Source organism: Elgaria multicarinata, chromosome 6 (assembly GCF_023053635.1).
Source record: "Elgaria multicarinata webbii isolate HBS135686 ecotype San Diego chromosome 6, rElgMul1.1.pri, whole genome shotgun sequence".
In the NCBI taxonomy this organism is placed as follows: Eukaryota; Metazoa; Chordata; class Lepidosauria; order Squamata; family Anguidae; genus Elgaria; species Elgaria multicarinata.
In genome coordinates this window covers 52,768,904-52,792,212 of record NC_086176.1, presented here as the reverse complement: position 1 = coordinate 52,792,212, position 23,309 = coordinate 52,768,904, and the positions used below count along the sequence as shown (strand labels likewise).

General features: G+C 45.2%; 1 protein-coding gene across 3 annotated transcripts in view; it reads left to right on the top strand.

Moving 5' to 3' along the window:
* The window catches only part of PTCH1 (patched 1), a 103,584-nt gene that overhangs the window by 68,864 nt on the left and 11,411 nt on the right, over positions 1-23,309 (top strand). For all 3 annotated transcript variants that reach the window (XM_063129420.1, XM_063129421.1, XM_063129422.1), the window contains 5 exons: positions 2,527-2,701; positions 6,460-6,740; positions 8,944-9,081; positions 10,063-10,205; positions 13,964-14,063. In XM_063129420.1, the coding sequence (XP_062985490.1) occupies positions 2,527-2,701; positions 6,460-6,740; positions 8,944-9,081; positions 10,063-10,205; positions 13,964-14,063 (837 nt within the window). The remainder of the gene's footprint in view (positions 1-2,526; positions 2,702-6,459; positions 6,741-8,943; positions 9,082-10,062; positions 10,206-13,963; positions 14,064-23,309) is intronic.

Genomic DNA, 23,309 nt, shown 5'->3' with positions numbered 1-23,309 from the left:
AGTGCAGAAGGGATGATGGCTTAAACAATGGTGCCAAAAAATGCTTTATGAATCCCAACATGCACAGGGAAGAGCACGTTTGAAGCCAAACAACTGCACAATAGGGACACCACTGCACCTGCATCGTGCTGCCTAGAGAAGCTATTCTTAAGGCTCACTACTACCTGGCCACAGGAATGAACCCACTGAATCTATGGTGGCCTACTGTGATATGTTCTCTAGGCACTTTTCCGCTAAAATCCCTTGCATTGCCCCTCAGTTGGATGCCATATTAAGTACAGGTCTGTGCATGTGCCCACTGACTCCACTGATCATGGTTGCTAGGCTGAGTTCCATTTAATTTCAGCTGAGGATGTGGACAGAATCTTCGGGAATGTCTGGCTTGTGCACTTTGACCATGCTTTTCCTGGCTGTTTGTAACCAACTGTCTTATGCTGACTGGCTCGGCCATGCAGTGATCAATACATTTTTTGGGTGGTGGGGTAGTTGCTGCCCTCATGAAGGAGACAATGGATGGTTGCAGAAACCATCTGTGGATCCTCTCAGTCTAGGCAATTACTAGCCAGTTTTCAATAGTAATTAAAAACTAGAGGCATTCCCACACAACAGGCATTCAAGAGGCAGCTGATCAACCATCTGTCAGATATGCTTTAGGGTGGATTCCTGCATTGAGCGGGGGTGGGTGGGGGTGGACTCGATAGCCTCATAGGCCCCTTCTAACTCTACTATTCTATGTTTCTATGAATATACCTGTTGTGGAAGTACTGCTACAGAAGGATACTTAATCTGAATATCCCTGTAGGCTAGGGATGGGCTACGGACTGCCCAAAGGGTCCAAGCTGCAGCCTGGAATTCTGCTGCTTTCCAGCAGGCCCAAACTGGGAGCAAATCCTGCTTGGGGTATGTTTGTGGAAAGGTAGGAGCAGGAAGCAACCTGGAGGAGGAGGTTAGAAAAGCTGGCAGGGGAAGAAGACAAGAGAGGATTAGAAAAGCTAGGCAGTAGTATCTGGGGATGTACCTTGCAGGGTGGATGGGACAGATGTATGGTCTTTGTATGATGAATGAACGGGGTGTGTTGGCAACATATGGTGGCTTGTGTGTGTGTGTTGTGTTTAAGGGGAAACGGTTTGAGTGACATCCTAATTTTGGGAAATATTTTTTGGGGAAATATTTTTAGAATAATTGATTTATAGGTGATTTGGGGAAATTGGTTTGCCTTTCTGAGAATAATTCTTCAATTATTATTTTTTTGAAGAGCTGCCTCTTTTCTTCCATTCCTTATTTCGGGTGGGGGTGGGAGGGAGGCATACTCAAAAGTAAGATTTAGAGTACTATGAACAAAGTCATACTGGATCTTTCAAAACCCAGTATTGCTTTGTGCAACATGCAGTATGTTGCTAGGTATTACTGCCTTCATCAAGGAATCATGCAAGAGGAGAGAAAACCACAGTCAGGCACCCCAACTGATTTATTTAATGTTTTGGGAAGCAAACACCAAGTACACGATGGAACAAATATTATTGACCCCTGGCTCTGGTATCATTCCCTTTGCCTGGAAGGCATAAGTGCACTGCTGCACCCACAGGGCCCACAAGTTGTGCTCTGCAGTTCCAAAGACAATTTGAAGACCTACAGTTGTTGCATATCCTGTGGATTAATTGAATCCAGATCTCTAACTTCTAGTGTTTTTTTAAAGACTGTTGTCATTGTTGGTTTTTTCACATGATGAGAAAGACCTGAAAATAAGAGTTGGGGCAAAATAAAAAATAAACAAAAGAAAACAAAAAATCCATGGTGGTGATGTTTTTCCTTCCCAGCGCCTTTTGTAGGTTGCTCTATTTGTATGGCAAGACCGTCTTTGTTCCAGAATCCTGGAATATCTGATTCAAAGTCCCCAAATTCATTTGCCCATGTGACCTCAGCAAGAGTGCACTCATCTGGTTTTTGGTGCTGGGCATTTTCTGAATACATAGGTCATAGGAGGCAAGTGTTAGCAAAATTTATACAGATGTTGTTTTATTTTTATAGCTCTCCTCCATTTACTGGGTGGTATTTCCTTCAGTGTTAACAACAGAGGTTAACTGCACACAGACGTCTATAGGATTCTTGCCAGATTCCTTTTCTTTTCTCCCCACACCCCCTTCCTTCAAAAAACCACCTTTAAATATGTTTCTCCAACTTGGTCGTTTTCCCTTCTTGGTTGCATACAGCTTTTTAGAATTCATGTTTAATTGGCTAGGTCTTCATCTGGAACCTTCTGCTGATTTTAATGTTTTCTAATGAACTGCATGCAAAGCAAAATGCCTTGAAAAGATTAGATATATAAAAAATGTTGTTCTCTCCCATATGATCAACGATAGTTTTGTCTATGGCATCACTGTTAAGCATGAAGTTTCTGACATGAGCTGTGATTCTGTTTTACATGCTGTTGGGTGCTGCGTGTTCCAGCCTTTCTCTGTGTTAAAGACCTGAGCAAGAGCTCTAAAAGTCAAGCTCCATTCTGATAGACTTCTTTCCTTTTTGCAGTTGGCTAAACAGCGCCTGGTGGATGCAGATGGAATCATTAACCCCAAGGCTTTCTACATCTATCTGACAGCCTGGGTTAGCAATGACCCTGTGGCTTACGCTGCCTCTCAGGCCAACATCCGGCCCCACCGTCCAGAATGGGTCCATGATAAAGCAGACTATATGCCAGTAACCAGTAAGGAACATTTCACTTTAATGTCTTATGGTTTATATAAGTGCCTCAGCTCTTCTCTCGAGGCCTAGCAGTTCTCCAGTCAGTTGACACTGCACAGGACTCAGACCGTAAACAGAACAATATATTGTGTTACTTCGCAAAAACTCAGGAGACAGATGTACTTGTGTAATGTAGTAGAGGAATGCCGTACCTCAGTAGCCGTTCATGATTTTGGAAAATGAATTCTTTAAAAGTTTATATCGGGGTATGAAGCTTGCATTAGACATTTGATTTTAATGAGGCACACTCATTTTATGCACAAGGGAAGCCTTCAGTTCCCATGATGTGCTTTGCTGCCTTTGCAAGTGCACAGTTGTTGTTTTTCTTTTATCATTGGGAATTATATTGTGTTTATTTTAAATCTGACAGCCCAGCAAGCAAAGAATTTCTGGCAAATTAGGTCATTCCCCAACACCTGCATTGTGACGAAGTTGTTTAGGTGGGAAAGAGATCTGTATACATACAAGAGTATCCTCTTTCCTTCCTCGACTCACCTACTTGCATTCCTAATGGCGATACCAATTTGATTTTATTTGCTTTTGCACTGGATTTATTGGGTGGGCTGCTAGCTGGTTATTGGGTGGCAGGAGTGAGGAGAGAAGAAGACTGGTGTTCTTGAAAATTCAACTGGAGAACAAGTAAAACTGTGCCTTGGTGTATCCGAATCCTAAAGCTTTAGGGCACACAGCCAAGTCTTGTCTTAATGGAAATTTATAGTTGAGATTATAATAGGGGAAATCATGTTTAGCAAGTCAACTGAATGACCCTGCAGGGTCCGGAACACACAGCAGCAGAAACTGAATGCTCATTGTAGAAAGGTTTTTTTGGGTGGGGGTGGGAGCACTGCTTTCAAAAAAGAGAGCATAGAAAATGTGAGTGTTTCATGTCATTAAAGGATAAAAATGATGCATTTCCTGAATCAGCCATTTGAAGTGGTTAATGTTCCTTTGATTGACTGGAACATGCTCTAAAGCTCATTTTCCATAACCAGGGAAAATGTAACAAATTTACTGGCCAGCTTTATCGTTCAAAGTATTTAACTGATTACAAATGCTGGCCCTGACTCACTGCTTCATTTTATTTTATTTTTTTTTTATTTTTTTTATTTAAGGATTTTTATGCCGCCGTTCAGCCAAAAAAGGCTCTCATGGCGGCTTACAAAAGTATTTCTTGACAGTTGTTGGAATTCCAATGCTGTCAGCTATGCAATGATTTCAAAAGTATTACCCGTATAGCAGGGTAGTGTAAAAGTTCTTGAGGTTTTGTCATTCTCTCTCTAGTCCAGATTTTAGACCCATCCATTTTAATATCCAAATGTTGGCTAGCTGTCGTTCTGATTGTGCTTATACAGATTCCTATCAGCAAATGCTAGTGTAGTAGACGCAATGGAATGGGTTTTTGAAAACCTTTGTTTATACAGCAGTGGTTGGGTCTCATAGATTACAAGCTAAAATTCTCTTCACATAGGTACTTGATACCTTAACAGTTTTGAACTGAAATAATATAATTAATGTTAAGCTATGAAGCACTATGTATTTATTCTATGTTGACAGCAGGCATTAAAGATCCCATGGAGTGTGTGGCGTGTGTGTGTGTGTGTGTGTGTGTGAGAGAGAGAGAGAGAGAGAGAGAGAGAGAAACAGTCTATAATAATAAGAAAAGGATGGGCTGTTTCGCATGTCACAATAAGCCATGGTGGGTTAATTAACTTATTGTTGTTTAATCAAGTAACTCATGACGCTCAGGTTCACACAACATGACAAGCCATGGCGTGCCCCAACCCCCATGCCTTGCATATTCAAAATGGCAGCCGGCACACATCTTGGAACCCCACATGTTAATTAGCCCACGTTGGTTTACCATGATGTGCGAACTGGCCCGAAGTGTGGCTGTCCATCCATCTGTCAATGCCATAGCATCAAGACCATTAAAGCTAGACACTTGATAGTTGGCATGCATACTAAGGGGACTCTAGAGGTGTGTACATCAAGATTGTTTTTAGAATGCATTAATTAATATTAATATTAATGTGTTCATGTGATTAAAGCCTGTAGTAACATCATCAGCCACTAGAGGCAGACGTCTCTAACTAACATGTAGCTTTGTAGTCCATATACAGTTTGAGACCAGGGAGATTAGTAGGCTGAGGCACAGAGTTATGGGCCTGCTTCTTCATCCTTACTGTGGGTCAGGGGCTATAGGGGTGTACTATAGCACAGACCATACCTAGGGGTGGCAGCAGACATGGTTTCATTCAGACGGGGTGGGCACAATATGTCCAACTCTGACAGGTGTGTAAGCTTTCTTGAAGGTTTAGCTGTATCAAAGTAAGGGCCCTTCCAACCCGTGTGAAGCTGGGTCCATTCGTTAGTGTAGAATAATGATGAAGAACTTTGTGGAATCTTAAACACTATGATTTATCGAGGCATTGAGTGTTCATGGACAAGTCCACAAAAGCTTCCATCGCAATAAATCTGTTAGCCTTCACAGTGCTACAGAACTCTTTGTTTTTCCTGCAGCAGACTAACACAAGTACCCGTCTGAAAGCTCTTTCTTTCAATGTACAATAATGACAGTGTGAAAACATAGTGTGTGATAAAAGGCCAACCCTGGAGGATCTGGCATGCCATAGGACAAGAAAAGCATTCCAGCTACAAAGAGCAGTAGTTTTAGGAATGCTGCTATTTCCCATGACGGTATTCTTTTGGGTTTCTTTGTATATTATTATTATTATTATTATTATTATTATTATTATTATTTATATCCAGCCTTTTCCCCAGTACTGGAACTCAAGCTGGTTTACATGATTAAAACATGTACAATTAAAACAAATAAATATAAATTTACAAAAGTTAAAATGGAATTAAAGCTGCAGTAAAATTAAAAACATTAAAAAAAATTAAAACAGTAACAGATTAAAAAAAATCCAATACATTAACACAGGTCCAGAGTAGTTCCAAAAGCCTGACGGAACAAAAAGTTTTTGCCTGCCTCCAAAAGTGTAGCACAGAGGGAGCCACCCTAGCCTCCCTGGGAAGGGAGTTCCAGAGCCTTGGAGCACCCACCGAGAAGGCCCTCTCCCACGTACCCATCAGGCGTGCCTGGGATGTTGGTGGGACTGAGAGAAAGGCCTCCCCAGAAGATCTCAGAGCATGGGCAGGCTCATATGGGAGAATACAGTCTTTTAGATACCTGGACCCGAGCTGTAGAGGGCTTTATAAGTGATAACCAGCACTTTAAATTGTGTCCAGAAACATACCAGAAGCCAGTGAAGCTGTTGTAACAGGGGAGTTGTATAGCATGATGTTACCACAATGGGAATGTTTACCTGTATGAAATCTGACATGCACTACACCTCTTTATAATACAGTGAACTGTTGTGCTGTATTTCATTGGCATATATGAATGAAAAATTATGAAAAATAATATACTTTAGTATTCCAGCACAGGGAAGCTAAAGTGCTGCATTTATCTATGTTTCATTCTGTATTAAAAAGCAAAAGCAACAAGAAGGAGAGGCCTTAAGGAAGAACACTAAACAAATCATTGAACCCTCAATATAACAAAGAAACTTGAGATAACAATGTATTATCAAATAACTCACGTTTCCTTATTATATTGAGGGTCTGTTGATTTGTTTGGTGTCACTCTGTATTCAGACATATATTTCCCAAAATATAGTTATGTAACATTATTATTATTATTATTTTTCTTCTCAGTCCCAGAAGCTGAGCCTATTGAATATGCTCAGTTCCCCTTCTACCTCAATGGACTGCGTGATACTTCTGATTTTGTGGAAGCTATAGAGAAAGTGAGAGCAATCTGCGACAACTACACCAGCCTTGGGGTACCCAGTTACCCAAATGGATATCCCTTCCTCTTTTGGGAACAATACATTGGCCTTCGTCATTGGCTCCTCTTGTCCATTAGCGTGGTTCTGGCCTGCACATTTCTGGTGTGTGCCCTCTTCCTTCTGAATCCCTGGACGGCTGGGATCATTGTAAGTCTTTGTTGAAGTCAAATTCCTTTCAACATAGCTCTTGCTACAGTCGGGAAGGTTTTGTTTATGTCTGGGCTACTGATGGAGTATGCATATTGCATCATTCATGTTATATTTATTCAACTTGAAGGGGGTAGGGTTCGTGGTAAAGGTATAAGCTTTAATAACCTTAATCCTTGCCCCTACTCTATTAGCTGGAGTTTAAAAATAAAAAATAAAGGTGTCTAAAATTTTGTCCTCATTCTCATACCTAGAAGAAAAAATGCAGGAAAATTATTACATCTCTTCTGTAAAAAATATTTTATTATTTTTTATAGAAGACATATTATTTTATTATTATTAATATTATTATCATTGGGTCATATTCAATGTTAGCCTAATTTTAGCCCATTCATTTCAATGGATCTACTCTAAGTAGAACATACATTGGCTATAACCCATTGTTTATTGTGTTCTAGAAATGACTCTGGCACTGTTTACTTGGCAAATAAGTCCCATGGACTTTTCGCAAGTGATTTAAGAATCATAGCTCAGGTCTATATAACTTTTTTGCAAGTGAATCCCAAGGATCCTAGGCAAGTGATGAGAGATACTCCTGAAAGTATGGTCCTCCTTGAAACTTCGGTGGAGCTTCTTTACCTGTTGAACCCCAGAGGGGTGATAAACATAAATTGGGTAGACAGGTCTTTATGTATTCTGCACTAGACATCTTTCAGTATACAGGCATTCTTTTCAAATGGAATGCTGATGTTATTCTATTTAAACTTTACGAACTTCTCTCTAGCTTATAAAATGGTAGAAGTGGAAAGCAATTACAAGGTTTGGGTCATATAGATTGTACAGCAGGTATGTTAAAAAGGTAAATGTTTAGTCTAGAATAGCTTTCAAAGGACATAGGCTATATATGTTATCATTCATGAGTCATTAGCTTATAAAATAATTTATTGTAGTTCCTACAGGAGGTGGGATTTGCTTATAGAAAAGGATTTTTCTCTTCATGCTTCCTTCTTTTTGCAGTTCTCTCATTTTGATTCCTATTTTGTGTTTCCTCTACTTGCTGCCTTTAAAAAAAATATTACAAGGTAGATGAAGAAAAATAACACTCCTGCCATTAACTTCTACTGTTTATTTTGCCCATGTCAATCCCTACAAATTCTTCAAAGCTAGAAAGCCCTTTGTAACTTGACACCCATCAGCTGATTATAGCATTCACTTTTTTCTTTGCATTAGCTAGTCAGGAGTCATCATCACTTGCTCTATAATTTGGTCAAAGGGGTGGGAGAGGAGAAAGCCCAAATCCGGTATCTTCCCTTGGATTAATCACTGTCCTTGAAATACATTACGTGGAGGTGGAATGTTGGCAAGAAGCATGGATTAGCCAACTAGATTTCAGGTTACATTGCCGAACTACAAGCAAAACAAAAATAAATACATTGGGCCGGGGTGCTAGCGCAACCTAATTTATGTTAGCCATTGCATCCTTTTGGATACTACCCTTTGATTAACACTTGTCTTCAGAGGAAATAATTCACCTAGAGTCTTTGAAGGGTGTAGATCAGGCTTCTCCAACCTGGCACCCTCCAGATGTTTTGGCCATCAGTCCCAACCACCATAGCCAATGGTCAGGAATGCTGGGAGTTGTAGTCGAAAACATCTAGAGGATACCAAGTTGGAGAAGGCTGGTGTAGATGCTTAATTCAGCAATTTAAGAATAAAGAAAAACCCTAGCATTTCATTTCTCTGACCCTGTTCAGATAACATGCTAAGCCACGGTGGTTAAGCATTTGAGCTAAGCTTTATGGCTTATTGTGTTGTGTGAACCATGACTTAGCATATCATGTGATCTGACTCTATACTGTTTAGCTTCACCCCACCCGGTGCCTGTTTACACTTCCCTGTGCCTGCTTGCATTCTCTTTCCCTCCTTATTGTTTACTACAACTTTATTAGATTGTAAGCCTATGCGGCAGGGTCTTGCTATTTACTGTGTAATCTGTACAGCACCATGTACATTGATGGTGCTATATAAATAAATAATAATAATAACAGTAATAATAACTATGGTGCTACATAACCACAGTTTAAACATGCTCACTAACCATTTGTTGCAAAAGGGTTAGCAGCCTATCCATGGCTTAGTGTGTCATCTGAACAGGCCCTCTCTCTAGCTGCTTAGTTTCTAACCACTATTTTCATCCTTTCAGGTGGTGGTGCTGGCTCTGATGACAGTGGAACTCTTTGGCATGATGGGTCTGATTGGAATAAAGCTGAGCGCAGTACCTGTAGTGATCCTGATTGCTTCTGTTGGAATTGGAGTGGAGTTTACTGTCCACATTGCCTTGGTAGGTGGCATCTGGGTAGCATTTTTTTTAATAACACAAAAATTAAGCAAATTCAGCTATTTGTTGTGCCAGGTTGGTTTAGTTCTCTCAGAACTGTATTACTTTCAAAATGCAGATGTATGAGGAAGTTTTCATGTTGGAATACTCCCCCATGCCAACAATATCTTACACTTGGAAAGCTAGCACCTCCAGAGGAAGGTTAGGCTAGATTCTCCTCTATGTATTGCTAGTTCTCAACATTAAGGAAACCTTTGATAGAGGGGAATGAAGCATTTAAACATGCAGCCCCCACCCACCCACATTTTGAAGTAGTACTATTACAGGCTGGTTGTATGTTGTACTTTTTTCCGAGCATTTGCATTGACCAGGGGTGGGTAATCTTTTTGAGTTGTATTGTAGCAATCCTCGTAATATCTCTATCTAAATAATTCTATACTGACTGGAAGCAACCCCAAAACAAATAAAACACTTATAGGGTGCAATGCTGTGCATATTTAGTCAGAAAAAAGGTCCCACAACTCCCAGCATTGCTCAGGCCCCATGGAGTTGTAGGACTTTTTCTGTCTAAACATGCCTAGGTTTGCCCCCATCCATGGTCTGAGAACAGGCATTTGTATATAATCATCATTATGCTTATTATTCCACATTAGCTGGGACTAAGATGTAGAGTACTTATAACTCATAAGTGTGCGTCCATCGCTTGCCTTAAAACATTTGGGATTGGGGAAAGGGGTTCCAATGAGATAGCATGATTTCCAAGTTGTGATGGATCCTTGCATCTCTCCTTTAATAAATGAAATTTTCTGACAGATTACAAAATGAAAGTCTTTCTTAAATTCTAATTAGCCCAATGGTTATATACAGCAAGAAACAGCTAGTGGCTGGGTTTAAATTGTACACCTTTTTCTCTTCTGGAGAAAAGCAAGAATCCCCATATGCTGTACACACTAATCTGATGGCATGAACGCCATTCTTTTCCAGGCATTTCTGACTGCAATAGGAGACAAGAATCGCAGGGCTGTTCTTGCGTTAGAACACATGTTTGCACCCGTGTTGGATGGAGCTGTGTCTACACTGCTTGGTGTATTAATGCTTGCAGGATCTGAGTTTGACTTTATTGTCAGGTAAAACATGTTTGACTTTATCGTCAGGTAAAACGTGTGTGCATCCTGCCTTTCACCGCACGGAACCTCTTTTATCTGACTAGTTGGATAACCAGAAATGTGGTTAAGAAAATTGGGCTACGCTGGGGCACCTCAAGGAATCTGGGTTGTCATAATATCAGATAAGTGAGATTCCTTTCATGGGAGCATTGCACATTTCTGTTTACCTGCTGCTCTTGTAATGCTTTGCATTATGTGCTGTGTTGTGCCTGCTTATCTCATGGCTTCATTTTCACTGTGCTTTACTAACTGCTAGTTACATTTTAGTAGCTGTTCTCATTTATATTGCAGGCTGTGGATTTTTCCCCTCAAAATTTTGATTTCAGCTGAGAAATGGTCTTCTTTCTTAGCTTGTTCAATAACAAAATTAAGTTAGTCCCAAAGAGCCAGTATTTGTCTAGTGGTTAGCTGGAGATGACCTTTAACCTAACCACTCTTCGAAACTATTTACATGCAGAGTGCTTCGAATAGGGAAGCCTGAAAAACTATAAACATCCTGAAACTGAAACTCTCCTTCCCCGCCATTCCTCCCCCACCCAACCCCACCCCTGTTTGAAGCTTATGGAAAACTTTGGCTGACCAAAAGAAAAAAGAAAAAAAGTCCTGTGTAAAATGTGGACAGGCACCTACCACATCACTGAATGTAACATAAAATCCATAACGTAAAGCCCAAAGGCCTTTCTGTCTGAAGCTAAAGGGAGCCTGTTTTCTTGCGTATTTAATTAAGAATGTGAATTCGGCAGAATTGGGAGGGAATTTGAGAGGAGTGATGAAATGAATCCTATTTTCCTCCTAACAAGCTCTGCAGAGTTGCTGTGAGGAAAGGCAACCATCTCTCTGTAGGTTTGCATGGCAAATAAACAAAGCAAAAGAACAAAATAGCAGGAGCCACAAATTACACTGGGCTCCTCAGGTTGACGTGAGCTAGATTGATAAATGAAAAACAGGAAACATCAATACTTAAACTAAAGCCTGTAAATGGTAGTAAAGGGAAGAACAGCATTGCAGAAACATCTATTATAGCAATCTCTCAACATGTTTTGAAATCATACCCTCTTTCTACATTGACCCAATATAGAAGCTAGTTTTAAACCTGGTTCTGTTACACACACACACACACACCTCTGTCGCACTCTTTTCCCCACCCACCTGTTCCTAAATGTCTCCCTGCACCACTTCTCACCTAGGCTTTTGCATAAAGTTCCCCCTCCATCCCAAAAAGACTTACCTTCAGCATGACATAATTGAGAATACGGCAGTTGAAGGCACAAATCCAGCATTTGGAAAACTCTGCACCTTAACTGTGCTTATAGGGCTGTTACCAAAAAGTCATATCAATTTTGTTTATGCCCCCTGTTGATACCCTACAACACATCCACCACCACCCCAAGTTGGATCTAGAGAGCTGTGAGCAGAATCTTGCCCATGGAACTGGGTCCTCTTGGGTCTCAGCTCCCCCTCCCCTGCTTTATCCTGTGGTACATGCACCCTCTGAAAATCTGCTCCAGAGGTTTGTGGAACAGCATGGGAGATGGATGCCAGTTCCCCCATTCCATGAGCAGAAGCCTCTGCTGGATCTAAAGGTGAATCCAATCCACTGTGCTTTCGCTGTATAGGCACATGTGTGTTTGAGAGGGAGACAGAAACAGTGAGTACTGGCAGGACCAGATGTACCAGTGAGGCATGTGTTAAATGCTGGTTGTGGTGGTAACAGCAGCCAGGCAGAGTGATGAGTGAGCAGCAAGGGCTTGGAGGGCAGAGCTGTGTCCCACACATTACTTTCCCTGCACCCCCCTAATCTTGCCGGCTTCCCTCAGAGGCCATAGAAGATGTTGTCCTTCATCAGTGCTGAAGTAACTTTTAAGTGCCAGCTTCTGTCATCTCATGCAATAAAATGTCTTGGTCTGGCCCTGGAACAGCTGAAGAAAGCTTGGAGGCAAGTCTATCAGACACTGTTGATGTGCAGGCCCCACTCATTTCAGTGGGGCTTCTGCTTTTTGTATTATTGGGCAGGGGAAGAGGGGAATGAATGCTACACATTGCAAGTGTCTTGGTGGATCTCACCTACTGTCCCCTAGTTAACAAGGATTGTATCTGTGCAGCATTTTTTCCCAAGAGGAATTAGAAGTTTGCTTTCAAAATATAAAGATCAGTATTTCAGCACTTTAAAACTTTGTCTGTACTCACTTGGCCATCTCATTTTGTAGCGCAATCTGGGCTTAGTTTCTCGGGGGTGGGGATTGAAGATGGATCTAAAGTAAATGAGCAAAGCTTGGGCATTTTTTCAAGGGCTGATGAAGGCTCCAAACCTCTGGCAAGGAATAGGTTTTTAGCCCAACAGCACGTCTGGGTAGAAGTTTTGTATACTCAAAGTGGTCAGATCTATAATCAGCCTGTTTATTCTTGAGCTAGACTGATGAGATGCAAATGTCTCCAGCGCCTCTTGTTGATGGTGTTTCCCAGTTTAAAGCTGCGTTAGTTTACATTAGGGTAAGAGATTAGTTTGTTGATTCCCCCGCCCACTTCTGCTAATGCAGACCAGAAATTCCCAGATGTAATCCTGGATGATGGTTGTAGCTTTCCATGTTGATAGATTTGATCAGATGAGTGTTTCCTGTTTAAACCATGTAGCCAACAGTGACATGGCATCTTCCCCTTCTGGCCCTTTCACCTCCAAACTGTTGCCTAAGACCCAAAGTCCCCCAATCCATTAGCTATAAAATGCATGTCTGCGCTTCACCTCTGTGTCCCGCCTGCCCTCCCCCTCCGAGGCTGGATACCATCTAGCCAGGCTTCCCTCTGGCTGGCAGGTTTGCCATCTTATTCATGAAGGATACCAGACCTTAGCCCTCAATGGTGGGAAAGGACAACCACTTGTGCACTCTCCTCTTCTTCCACAGTACTTCAGCCTTTATGTTTGAATTGGCTGACACAAAACAAGAGCATTCAGAGATGCTAAATTGTTCAACAAAAGATTAGCCTGCAATGCAGCTCTGCTATTGTAAAGTGCTCTTACTCAGCACAATGCTCGAGCTTACCACAGAATGGCCCGCATTTTCTTTGCAAAAAGCTGGTTCCTGTGTCTAAAAAGGTTGCAATTTGAGCTATTTGGTAAAACTGGAACTCACAGAATTCAAGGCGGAAAGTTGTGATTAATGAATGGCGAGGGAAAGCCTTACCTGATACACTAGAGATTTAATTAGAGATTCTGCTGTTAGGCGCAGAAGCATTTCACAGTGGATTAGCTGCTGGGAGAAGTGGGCTTCTTTTTCCTTCTAGGCTAAATTGTTTAAATTCTACACCCTTCACTTCATTTGTTTGCTTCTGCTGGGTTTTCGCTAATGGGGGCCCCTTTTCATTGTATTTGTGCTTTCAATCTGTTCAGTCATTCAGTTCACATTCCATATTTTTGTGTTTGTGTAACACATTCATAAATAACATTACATGCTGCAAGATTTCGGTAAATTAACAAGCTTTTTTTTTTCTTTCCTTTTTTGAACTAACACTTTGGGTTGTGGAATGTAGCCTCTCTAATCTAAAAGGTAAAAAGAAAAAGAAAAAAGCATGCTGACTTTGTACATTAAACAAAAACAATTTTGAATGTTATGTTGATACAGTTATTTCAGAACTTTAATAAAATATGTTTCATTTTTGTTATCTGTTTTTTAAAATTTAACACACTTCCTGCTTTTAACGTTTAATATATTAAAATATTTCAGGTATTTCTTTGCTGTTTTGGCAATTTTAACCATCTTGGGTGCTTTGAATGGATTGGTGCTACTTCCTGTTCTCCTTTCCCTGTTTGGACCATATCCTGAGGTCAGTATTGTATCCCTTGGAAATTATTGTATTTTTTTTTTCTCAGCTGATATGATTTTATGTATTTTTCAGATGGGCTACTTTTAATTATTTTGCATTGTAATATTTGGCACTTTAGCACAGCAATCCATTTTTGTTTTTGTTTTCATTGAAAATAAGTTTAAGTATCTGAAATCTGGTTTGGTTGTACAGATCTTACTTCTTTAATTGCTTGATGCTGAAAAGTAAACTGTGGTGTAATTCCTGGCCTTAAGACCACAACATTTGTCATCAGACAACAAAGATGTCAATGTATAAATGACCCATCATCTTTCTCTCCTAATATCCAAATCCATTCATATGCTTATTTTCATCAGAACAGAGTGCCAAGATACAAATCATACTACAGCTCGTAAATTCTAAGTTGCAAACCTGGAAAACAACATGTTCCCAAGCTTTAAGAGGCATCTATTATTGGATGATACAATCAGATCCCTTGTTGTGGAGCTCTTTGTAGGCATGTGCTTCCCCGCTTTCCTCTAAGGGCCAGGGAATGCTCCCTTCCTGCGGTGCGAGAGTCCCGTATGTGCATCAAGTATTCTTTCTTTATAAAAGAGAAAGGAAGCCCCTGTGCACATGGGAGGAATGTTGACATTTGATCAGTGGCATTTGTAAAGATGAGCACCCTGATCAAATGCGCTACTTCTGCTCCAACCATGTAGTCCAGCCTCCCCTAACCTGGGGCCTTCCACTTACGTTGGGCTGTAACTCCCATCATCCCCAACCAGCAATGGACTTGCTGGCTGAGGTGATGAGAGTTTTACTCCAATATATCTGGGGGGTACCAGGTTGGGGAAGGCCTGGCCAAGCGCAGGGATACTCATGAATCCCTAGCACATAGGACTTTGGATCATGCCCAGGGAGACAAGAATTCTGTGTTAAAATCCCAGAAAACCGAAATTATATTACTGGAATGATTAATAAAACTTAAACAGATTTACATATTTCATTCAATTTGTTTTCAGTAGCAGAATTTGCTTGAGATTCTTTTACATTATTTTTAATTAATTAACAATCAATCAAGAAAAGAGCATTGGGGAAAGCTACTGTAAATTAGGGGTGTGCACGGACCCCCCGCTCCGCTTCACTTGCAGATCCGCCATTTTTCGGAGCGGGTCGCTCCGCCCCGCCCCCGCTCCGCCCACTTCCGCTCCGCTCCGCTCGGAGCTCCGGATCCGGATCCGGAGCTCCGTTTTTGCCCCCCCATAGGGTTGCATTGAAAGCTAAAAAAGTAAACAACTTTTTTTCCGTTGAAGTTAGAAACCTCACGTTTGGCACCATGACACCTCATGGGCGTATACACACACACGCCAAGTTTCAAGGCAATCCCATCATCCCCTGATTTTTGGCGAATTTTTGAAAATCGGGCACCCCATTCACACCCCTTGGGATAGCTCCGTCAATTTGCATGTTAGAAACCTCAAACTCGGCACCAGGGCAGCTTATCCATGTGTCCACATGCACGCCAAGTTGCAAGCAAATCCCATCATCCCCTGATTTTTGGCGCGGCTCTACCCTCTAACGCACCTCCCATAACCCTAATTCACACCCCTTTAGATAGCTCCGTCAATTTGCACGTTAGAAACCTCAAACTCAGCACCATGATAGCTTATCCACGTGTCCACATGCACGCCAAGTTTCAAGGCAATCCCATCATCCCCTGATTTTTGGGGAATTTATGAAAATCGGGCACCCCATTCACACCCCTTGGGATAGCTCCGTCAATTTGCATGTTAGAAACCTCAAACTCGGCACCAGGGCAGCTTATCCATGTGTCCACATGCACGCCAAGTTGCAAGCAAATCCCATCATCCCCTGATTTTTGGCATGGCTTAACTCACCCCAAATTGTCCCATTCTACAACTACGTCAATTTGCACGTTAGAAACCTCAAACTCAGCACCATGATAGCTTATCCACGTGTCCACATGCACGCCAAGTTTCAAGGCAATCCCATCATCCCCTGATTTTTGGGGAATTTATGAAAATCGGGCACCCCATTCACACCCCTTGGGATAGCTCCGTCAATTTGCATGTTAGAAACCTCAAACTCGGCACCATGAGAGCTTATCCATGTGTCCACATGCACGCCAAGTTGCAAGCAAATCCCATCATCCCCTGATTTTTGGCGCGGCTTAAACTTTTTAACTCACCCCAAATCAAGTCCCATTCTACAACTACGTCAATTTGCACGTTAGAAACCTATCCTTTGGTCCCATGACAGCTTACCCATGTGTCCCCATGGACACCAAGTTTCAAGGCAATCCCATCATCCCCTGATGTTAGGGGAACTTTTGAAATTTGAACACTCCAGTATGTCAGGGATTTAAAGTTGCAATTGCAGACAGCTCAATGGGGCCAGTTCCAAGGCAATCCCAACATGCCACGAGATAACCCTAAATCTTCTGGCACATTTGAAAAAGGGATTATTGAATTTGATAAAGTCTAAGTGAGCGCAGGAAGGACTTCTCCCCTTAGTCAAAGCAAGACACATACACCATCGCTGCAAGGCGGGAAGGGGAGAAGGGAGGGAAAGCAGGCAGGCAGCATGCATTGTAGTGCCGCAAGGATGGCTTGAGCACTAACGCATAGCAAACCAACCCATAAGTGGGCGCAAAGTGAGGCAAAGATGGCTGGTTCTTTCTTTCTAAGCCAGCAGTTACGCCTTGAGGGGCACAGAGGAGGACGATTGGGAGCAAACCAGGCACCAGGCGGGCAGAGAGGCAGGCAGAGTAGGCGAGGAGTCAGTCCTGGCAGATGCCCCACCACAGCAGCACCCCGGGGGAGGCGGGCAGACAGGCAGGCAGGCATGGGTTGGCGGGCCCAGAAAAGCTGGTACCTTGCACAAGTAAGCCATAGATCTGTGGGGGAGTCAGTCCCAGCAGATCCAGCTACCTCACAAGGATGGCTCCCAGGCAGGCGGGCAGGCGCCTCCACTGTAGTGGCTGTGCTCAACTCGGCGGGCGCACTACAAGACGAGTTGAAGTGAGAGCTCACTTCTCAGGAAACGTAGTGGCTGTGCTACGGGAGATCGGTGGACTGCTGGAGCTTAGCTTTTTCTCTGAGGGGAAGTCCATGAGTTGAAGTGACAGCTTGCTTCTCAAAGACAGGGTTACAGCGGAAGAGGGGTGGGACGAGACCGGGGAGACAAGCTCGACCAGTGACTACTACTAATCCCCACATCCTGGAGGACCACAGCATCCCACACAAAGTGGCTGTGGTGAAGTCAATGGCTGTCATGAGTCGAAGTGAGTGCTGACTTCTCAGGAGGAAACTTAAACTGTCCCTAGTATGCACTAAGTGGCTGTGCTATGGGAGTTCGGTGGACTGTTGGAGTACCAGCCGCAATTGGGGAAGTGAATGAGTTTCAGTGAAAGGTTGCTTCTCAAAATCAGCACACAGATCAAGGACTCCATTTGATCCCCGAGCTATCTAAAGGGTGACCCGTGGACTGCTGGAGTTTTCCTCCGGTTCCCGGTGGCTGGGATGGGTCTCGGCTTCTCAAAGCCATGGCACTGCTGCATATGCAGTGCAGCTTCTCGAAAGAGAGCTGTCCCACGGAAAAACGGTGCATTACTGGAGCTTAGCTTTTTCTCAAAGGGGAAGTCAATGAGTTGAAGTGAAAGGTTGCTTCGGAAGTCTATGGCTTTCATGAGTTTCAGTGACAGCTTGCTTCTCAAAGAGGGCGTTACAGCGGAAGAGGGGTGGGACGAGACCAGGGAGAGGAGCTCGACCAGCTGCTGCGACTAATCCTCACCCACATCCTGGAGGACCACAGCATCCGCAGTAGTGGCTGTGGTGAAGTCAATGGCTGTCATGAGTTGAAGTGAGTGCTCACTTCTCAGGAGGAAACTTAAACTGTCCCTATGCACTAAGTGGCTGTGCTATGGGAGTTCGGTGGACTACTGGAGTACCAGCCGCAATTGGGGAAGTGAATGAGTTTCAGTGAAAGGTTGCTTCTCAAAATCAGCACACTGATCGGGTCACCCAGAGGTCCACAGCCTCTACGTAGTGGCTGTGCTGAAGTCAATGACTTCCATGAGTTTAAGTGAAAGGTTGCTTCTCAAAGGCGAGGACTTGCCTGTTTCATTTTCGCAGCGAGACAGGCAGCTGCAGTAACACTCACAACCACACACACAAGGACAGCTTTTGCACAGAGGCTCATGAGTTCAAGTGACAGCTTACTTCTCAAAACCATACTTCGGGATCAGGGAGTACGTCTTCCACTCCCAGGGCACTCCAAAGGGCGACCCGTGGACTGCTGGACTTTACCTCCCTCAGTTGGGGAAGTGAATGATGAGTTTAAGTGAAAGCTTGCTTCTCAAAGACGGGTTACAGCAGAAGGGGAAGAGGAAGAGGATGAGACTGAGGAGAGAGAGGTTGCTTCGGAAGTCTATGGCTTTCATGAGTTTCATGAGTTGAAGTGAGTGCTCACTTCTCAGGAAAATTAAACTGTCCGTACACACTAAGTGGCTGTTCTATGGGCGATCGGTCGACTGCTGGAGTACCTCCCACACATAGGGGAAGTCCATGAGTCGAAGTGAAAGCTCACTTCTCAGATAACTTGAATTGCGAGACTGGGGAGAGACGCTCGGCCAGCTGCTGCAACTAATCCTCCTCACCCACATCCTGGTGGAACAAAGCATCCACCGAGAAGTGGCTGTGGTGAAGTCAATGGCTGTCATGAGTCGAAGTGAAAGCTCACTTCTCAGGAGGAAACTTAAACTGTCCCTATGCACTAAGTGGCTGTGATATGGGCGTTCGGTGGACTGTTGGAGTACCAGCCGCAATTGGGGAAGTCCATGAGTTGAAGTGAGTGCTCACTTCTCAGGAAAATTAAACTGTCCGTACACACAAAGTGGCTGTGGTATGGGCGATCGGTGGACACCTGGAGTACCACCCGCACATAGGGGAAGTCCATGAGTTGAAGTGACAGCTTGCTTCTCAGGAGGAAACTTAAACTGTCCCTACGCACTAAGTGGCTGTGCTATGGGCGATCGGTCGACTACTGGAGTACCACCCGCACATAGGGGAAGTCCATGAGTTGAAGTGACAGCTTGCTTCTCAAAGACAGGGTTACAGCGGAAGAGGGGTGGGACGAGACCGGGGAGAGAAGCTCGACCAGCGACTGTTACTTATCCCCACATCCTGGAGGACCACAGCATCCACAGTAGTGGCTGTGGTGAAGTCAATGGCTGTCATGAGTTGAAGTGAGTGCTCACTTCTCAGGAGGAAACTTAAACTGTCCCTGTGCAGTCAGTGGTTGGGGAGAGAGGCACGGCCAGCTGTGCCTCCACCGTAGGGGCTGTGCTCAAGTGTCTGAACTTGAAGTCGAAGTGAGAGCTCAAAATTGCTCCATATGAGACTGGGGAGAGAAGCTCGACCAGCGACTGCTACTTATCCCCACATCCTGGAGGACCACAGCATCCGCAGTAGTGGCTGTGGTGAAGTCAATGGCTGTCATGAGTTGAAGTGAGTGCTCACTTCTCAGGAGGAAACTTAAACTGTCCCTATGCACTAAGTGGCTGTGCTATGGGCGTTCGGTGGACTGTTGGAGTACCAGCCGCAATTGGGGAAGTGAATGAGTTTCAGTGAAAGGTTGCTTCTCAAAATCAGCACACAGATCAAGGACTCCATTTGATCCCCGAGCTATCTAAAGGGCGACCCGTGGACTGCTGGAGTGTAACCTCCCTCACCCTCAATTGGGGAAGTGAATGAGTTTCAGTGAAAGGTTGCTTCTCAAAATCAGCACACTGATGGAGTCACCCAGAGGTCCACAGCCTCTATGTAGTGGCTGTGCTGAAGTCAATGACTTCCATGAGTTCAAGTGAAAGGTTGCTTCTCAAAGGCGAGGACTCGCCTGTTTGCTTCTCAAAAAACCATACTTCTGGATCAGGGAGTACGTCTTCCACTCCCAGGGCACTCCAAAGGGCGACCCGTGGACTGCTGGAGAGAGGCAGCCTGGCTAGTGGTGGTGGTGGTGCCAGGCATTGCCTTGCCCCCTGCTTGCACCTCACCTAAACGTGCAGTCAATCATGGACAAACGGTTGTAAACCGCCCAGAGAGCTTTGGCTGTGGGGCGGTATATAAATGTAATTAATTAAATAAATAAATAAATAAATAAATAAATAAATGGAGTCTTTTGGAACTGGGTGGAAAACTATCCGGATGAGTTGACTAAGCTGTACCGGACGCCACAGAAATGAAATGAACTCAAGTGCGGTGCTTTGCCCTCACAGTCAGTCACACACACGCACGGTGACAAACTCTGCCTAGTGCCTACAGAGAAAAAACCAGCCTGCCTGAACTGTAGTGTGCCTGCCAACCCAAGGAGGGGTGGAATTAAAGGGAGCCTGCCTGTCACTCCCACGAGGGCTTGAGGGTGGGGTATCCCAGCAGGGGGAGATTGCCCTTCAGAAAGACCAGCTGCTCCACCAAGTCCGGCTCCAAGCGAGAGCGGTGAGGGGTCACTATGTCGCCCGCCATAGAGAACACCCTCTCGCTTGGAACACTGGTGGGTGGGCAGCTGAGTCGATCCATGGCCACCCGCGCCAGGTCCGGCCAAATCTGAAAACGGGATGACCAGTAGGCCAGGGGGTCCATGGAGGAGTCCTCGATGGGCTCTGACAGGTAACGCTGCACGGTGGTTGCAGCGTCATCCTGGCTGGTGGCTGGGGAGGGTCTCTGCCCAAACACGGTGTGCAGAGCCTCTTCCCAATACCCCTCGCCTGTGCTGCTGCTGGGAGGGATGCAGGTGAGGCTGCTGCTGGTGCTGCTGGTGCTGCTGCGGGGAGGGGTGGCCTGCTCCTCTGCCTCACTCTGCCCCACCCTCTTGGCCCATGCCGCCCGCACTTCGCCCACCAGCGTTTCCACCCAGTGCTGCCTGCTATTTGGCCCACAAAGCCCATCCTTCACACGAGGGTCGCACATGGCTGCCAACATGTGGACCCTGTCGGTTTGGATGGGCTCCAGCCTCCGCGTCACGCCGTCCCTCAGCCTAGTCACCGCTTCGCGGACCTCGGGCTCGAAGCGCCTGCCGGTGACGGGATCCCTGTACTCCAGAAAGTCGCCCATCTGTTTCTGGAGATGCCTGCATACAGGGATCACCTGGCTGAGGAGGGCAGAGCTTTTGCTCAGGGTCTCGGTGGCGTTCAGGAACGGCTTGAGGACCGCCACCAGCTGGGACATGGCGTCCCACTGCTGCTTGCCCAGGTGGTGGACGCCCATGTCCCTGACCCTGAACAAGTCGTGGATGGCACGCTGTTGCTCCACCATCCGCTCCAGCATCAGGTAGGTGGAGTTCCAGCGTGTCACCACATCCTGCACTAGCCTGTGCTGCGGGAGATTCAACTCCTCCTGCTTCTCCCGCAGCAAGCGACTGCCCTTGACGCTGTGGTGGAAATGGCCTGCCACCTTTCTGCAGCTCTCCAGGAGGTTACGGATCCCGGACAGGGGACCGAGGTTGGGCTTGCTGCTGCCCATCCCAAGGCCATCCCTCACCACCAGGTTCAAGACGTGCGCGATGCAGCGGACGCCCTCGAATCCGCCGTCGCGCACCGCCTTCACCATGTTGGCTCCCCCGTCCGTGACCATGTAACCGCGGGTGACCTTCTGCCCAGCTAGCCACCCATCCACCATGCGGTTCATGGCCTCCGTAATCTCCCCTGCCGTGTGGGACTGGTCCATCACTTGCGTGTGGAGGAGGGCCCAGCAGTAGCCCTCCTTGCCAGTCCCTGTAGTGCTGGATCCTTCCTGCCCCACGGCTGCCCACCAGTGTGCCGTCAGGGACAGGTAAGCGTGCACTCCGCCCTCGCTGGACCAAATGTCCGAGGTGAAGTGCACCATCCGTGCCTCTGCCTGGCACAGACGACCCAGCACTAACTCCCTGCAGGAACGGTACAGGGAAGGCACCACCCGCCTGCTCAGGGTGGTGCGACACGGCAGCTTGTAGTATGGCACCACAAGCGCCATCAGCCTCTTGAAGCCTGCGTTGTCGACGAGGCTGAATGGCTGGTCGTCCAACGCCACCATCTCACCGATTGACGTGGTGATCTGGGAGGGCGTTGGAAAACGCCATCTTGTGGTTCCATACTTCCCCCACCCCATTTCCGGCAGGGTTGCCTGCCTAACCCTTGTGGGGATGGGAGATGGAGAGCTGAGACTGGAAGTGCCAGCAGCAGCAGCAGCAGCAGCAGCAGCAGCAGCCGCCGCCTTCGGCTTTCCCCTGGAACCAGTCGCCTTGCCCGCCTCTTTCCCCAGCAAGACCGACTGGTGCTGCCTCTTAAGATGCATCTTCATGCTGCTGGTTCCATAATGCCCTGTCGATGAACCCCTGCTTAGGCTGAGTTTGCAGTGGCGACAGACAGCAAAGCGGGGATCCGCTCCCAACTCAAAGTGGTCCCACACGATGCTTGTCTTTCGTTTCCGTGGTGACACCACCAATTGCCCGCCTGAGCTCTCTGGTGTTGCCACAGAAACAGGGGTGTGGGATGAGACTGGGGAGAGAGCCTCGGCCTGCTGCTGCTCCTCCTCAGCCCCCACATCCTGGAGGCCCACCGCCTCCTCCTCCTCCTCCCCCCCCTCCACTGTGCTGAGGACCTCGTCTAGGTCCATCATCGGGCTCGTGGGCTGAAAGGAGAATGAAGGAGTTGGGGATACTCCTCCTCCTCTAATGGCACTGCTGCCACGTGCCTCTTGCAAACGGGCACTTTTCCCATTCCCACCCTCAAAAAGAGAACGCCGGGCACAAGTTGCAGAAGAGAGTGGCTCTGCCTGCTGCTTGTCCTGCTTCTGTTTTGGAGCAGTCAGCCAAGGAGTTGCCCGTTTGAGTTTCACAGGAGGAGAGGAAGCCTGCTTACTGCTGGCAGACTGAGCCTTGCTGCTTTCAGCACGCCTGCTTCCTCTTTTCATGATGACTAACAAAATATTAATACTACTAATACTATGTATAAGGTACTACTAAGAATATGTATAAGAAGATATAATATGTTTAAATGTAGGGAAATGGGACAAGAACAATAAAATATACTACTACTAATATGTATGAGAATATACTAATATATATATATATATCTACTACTAAGAATATCTACAAGAATATAATAATATGTTTAAGAATATTACTAATAAATGTAGGGAAATGGGACAAGAAATGGGACAACCACTACTATAACAAGAACAAAATATGAATACTACTACTACTAATATG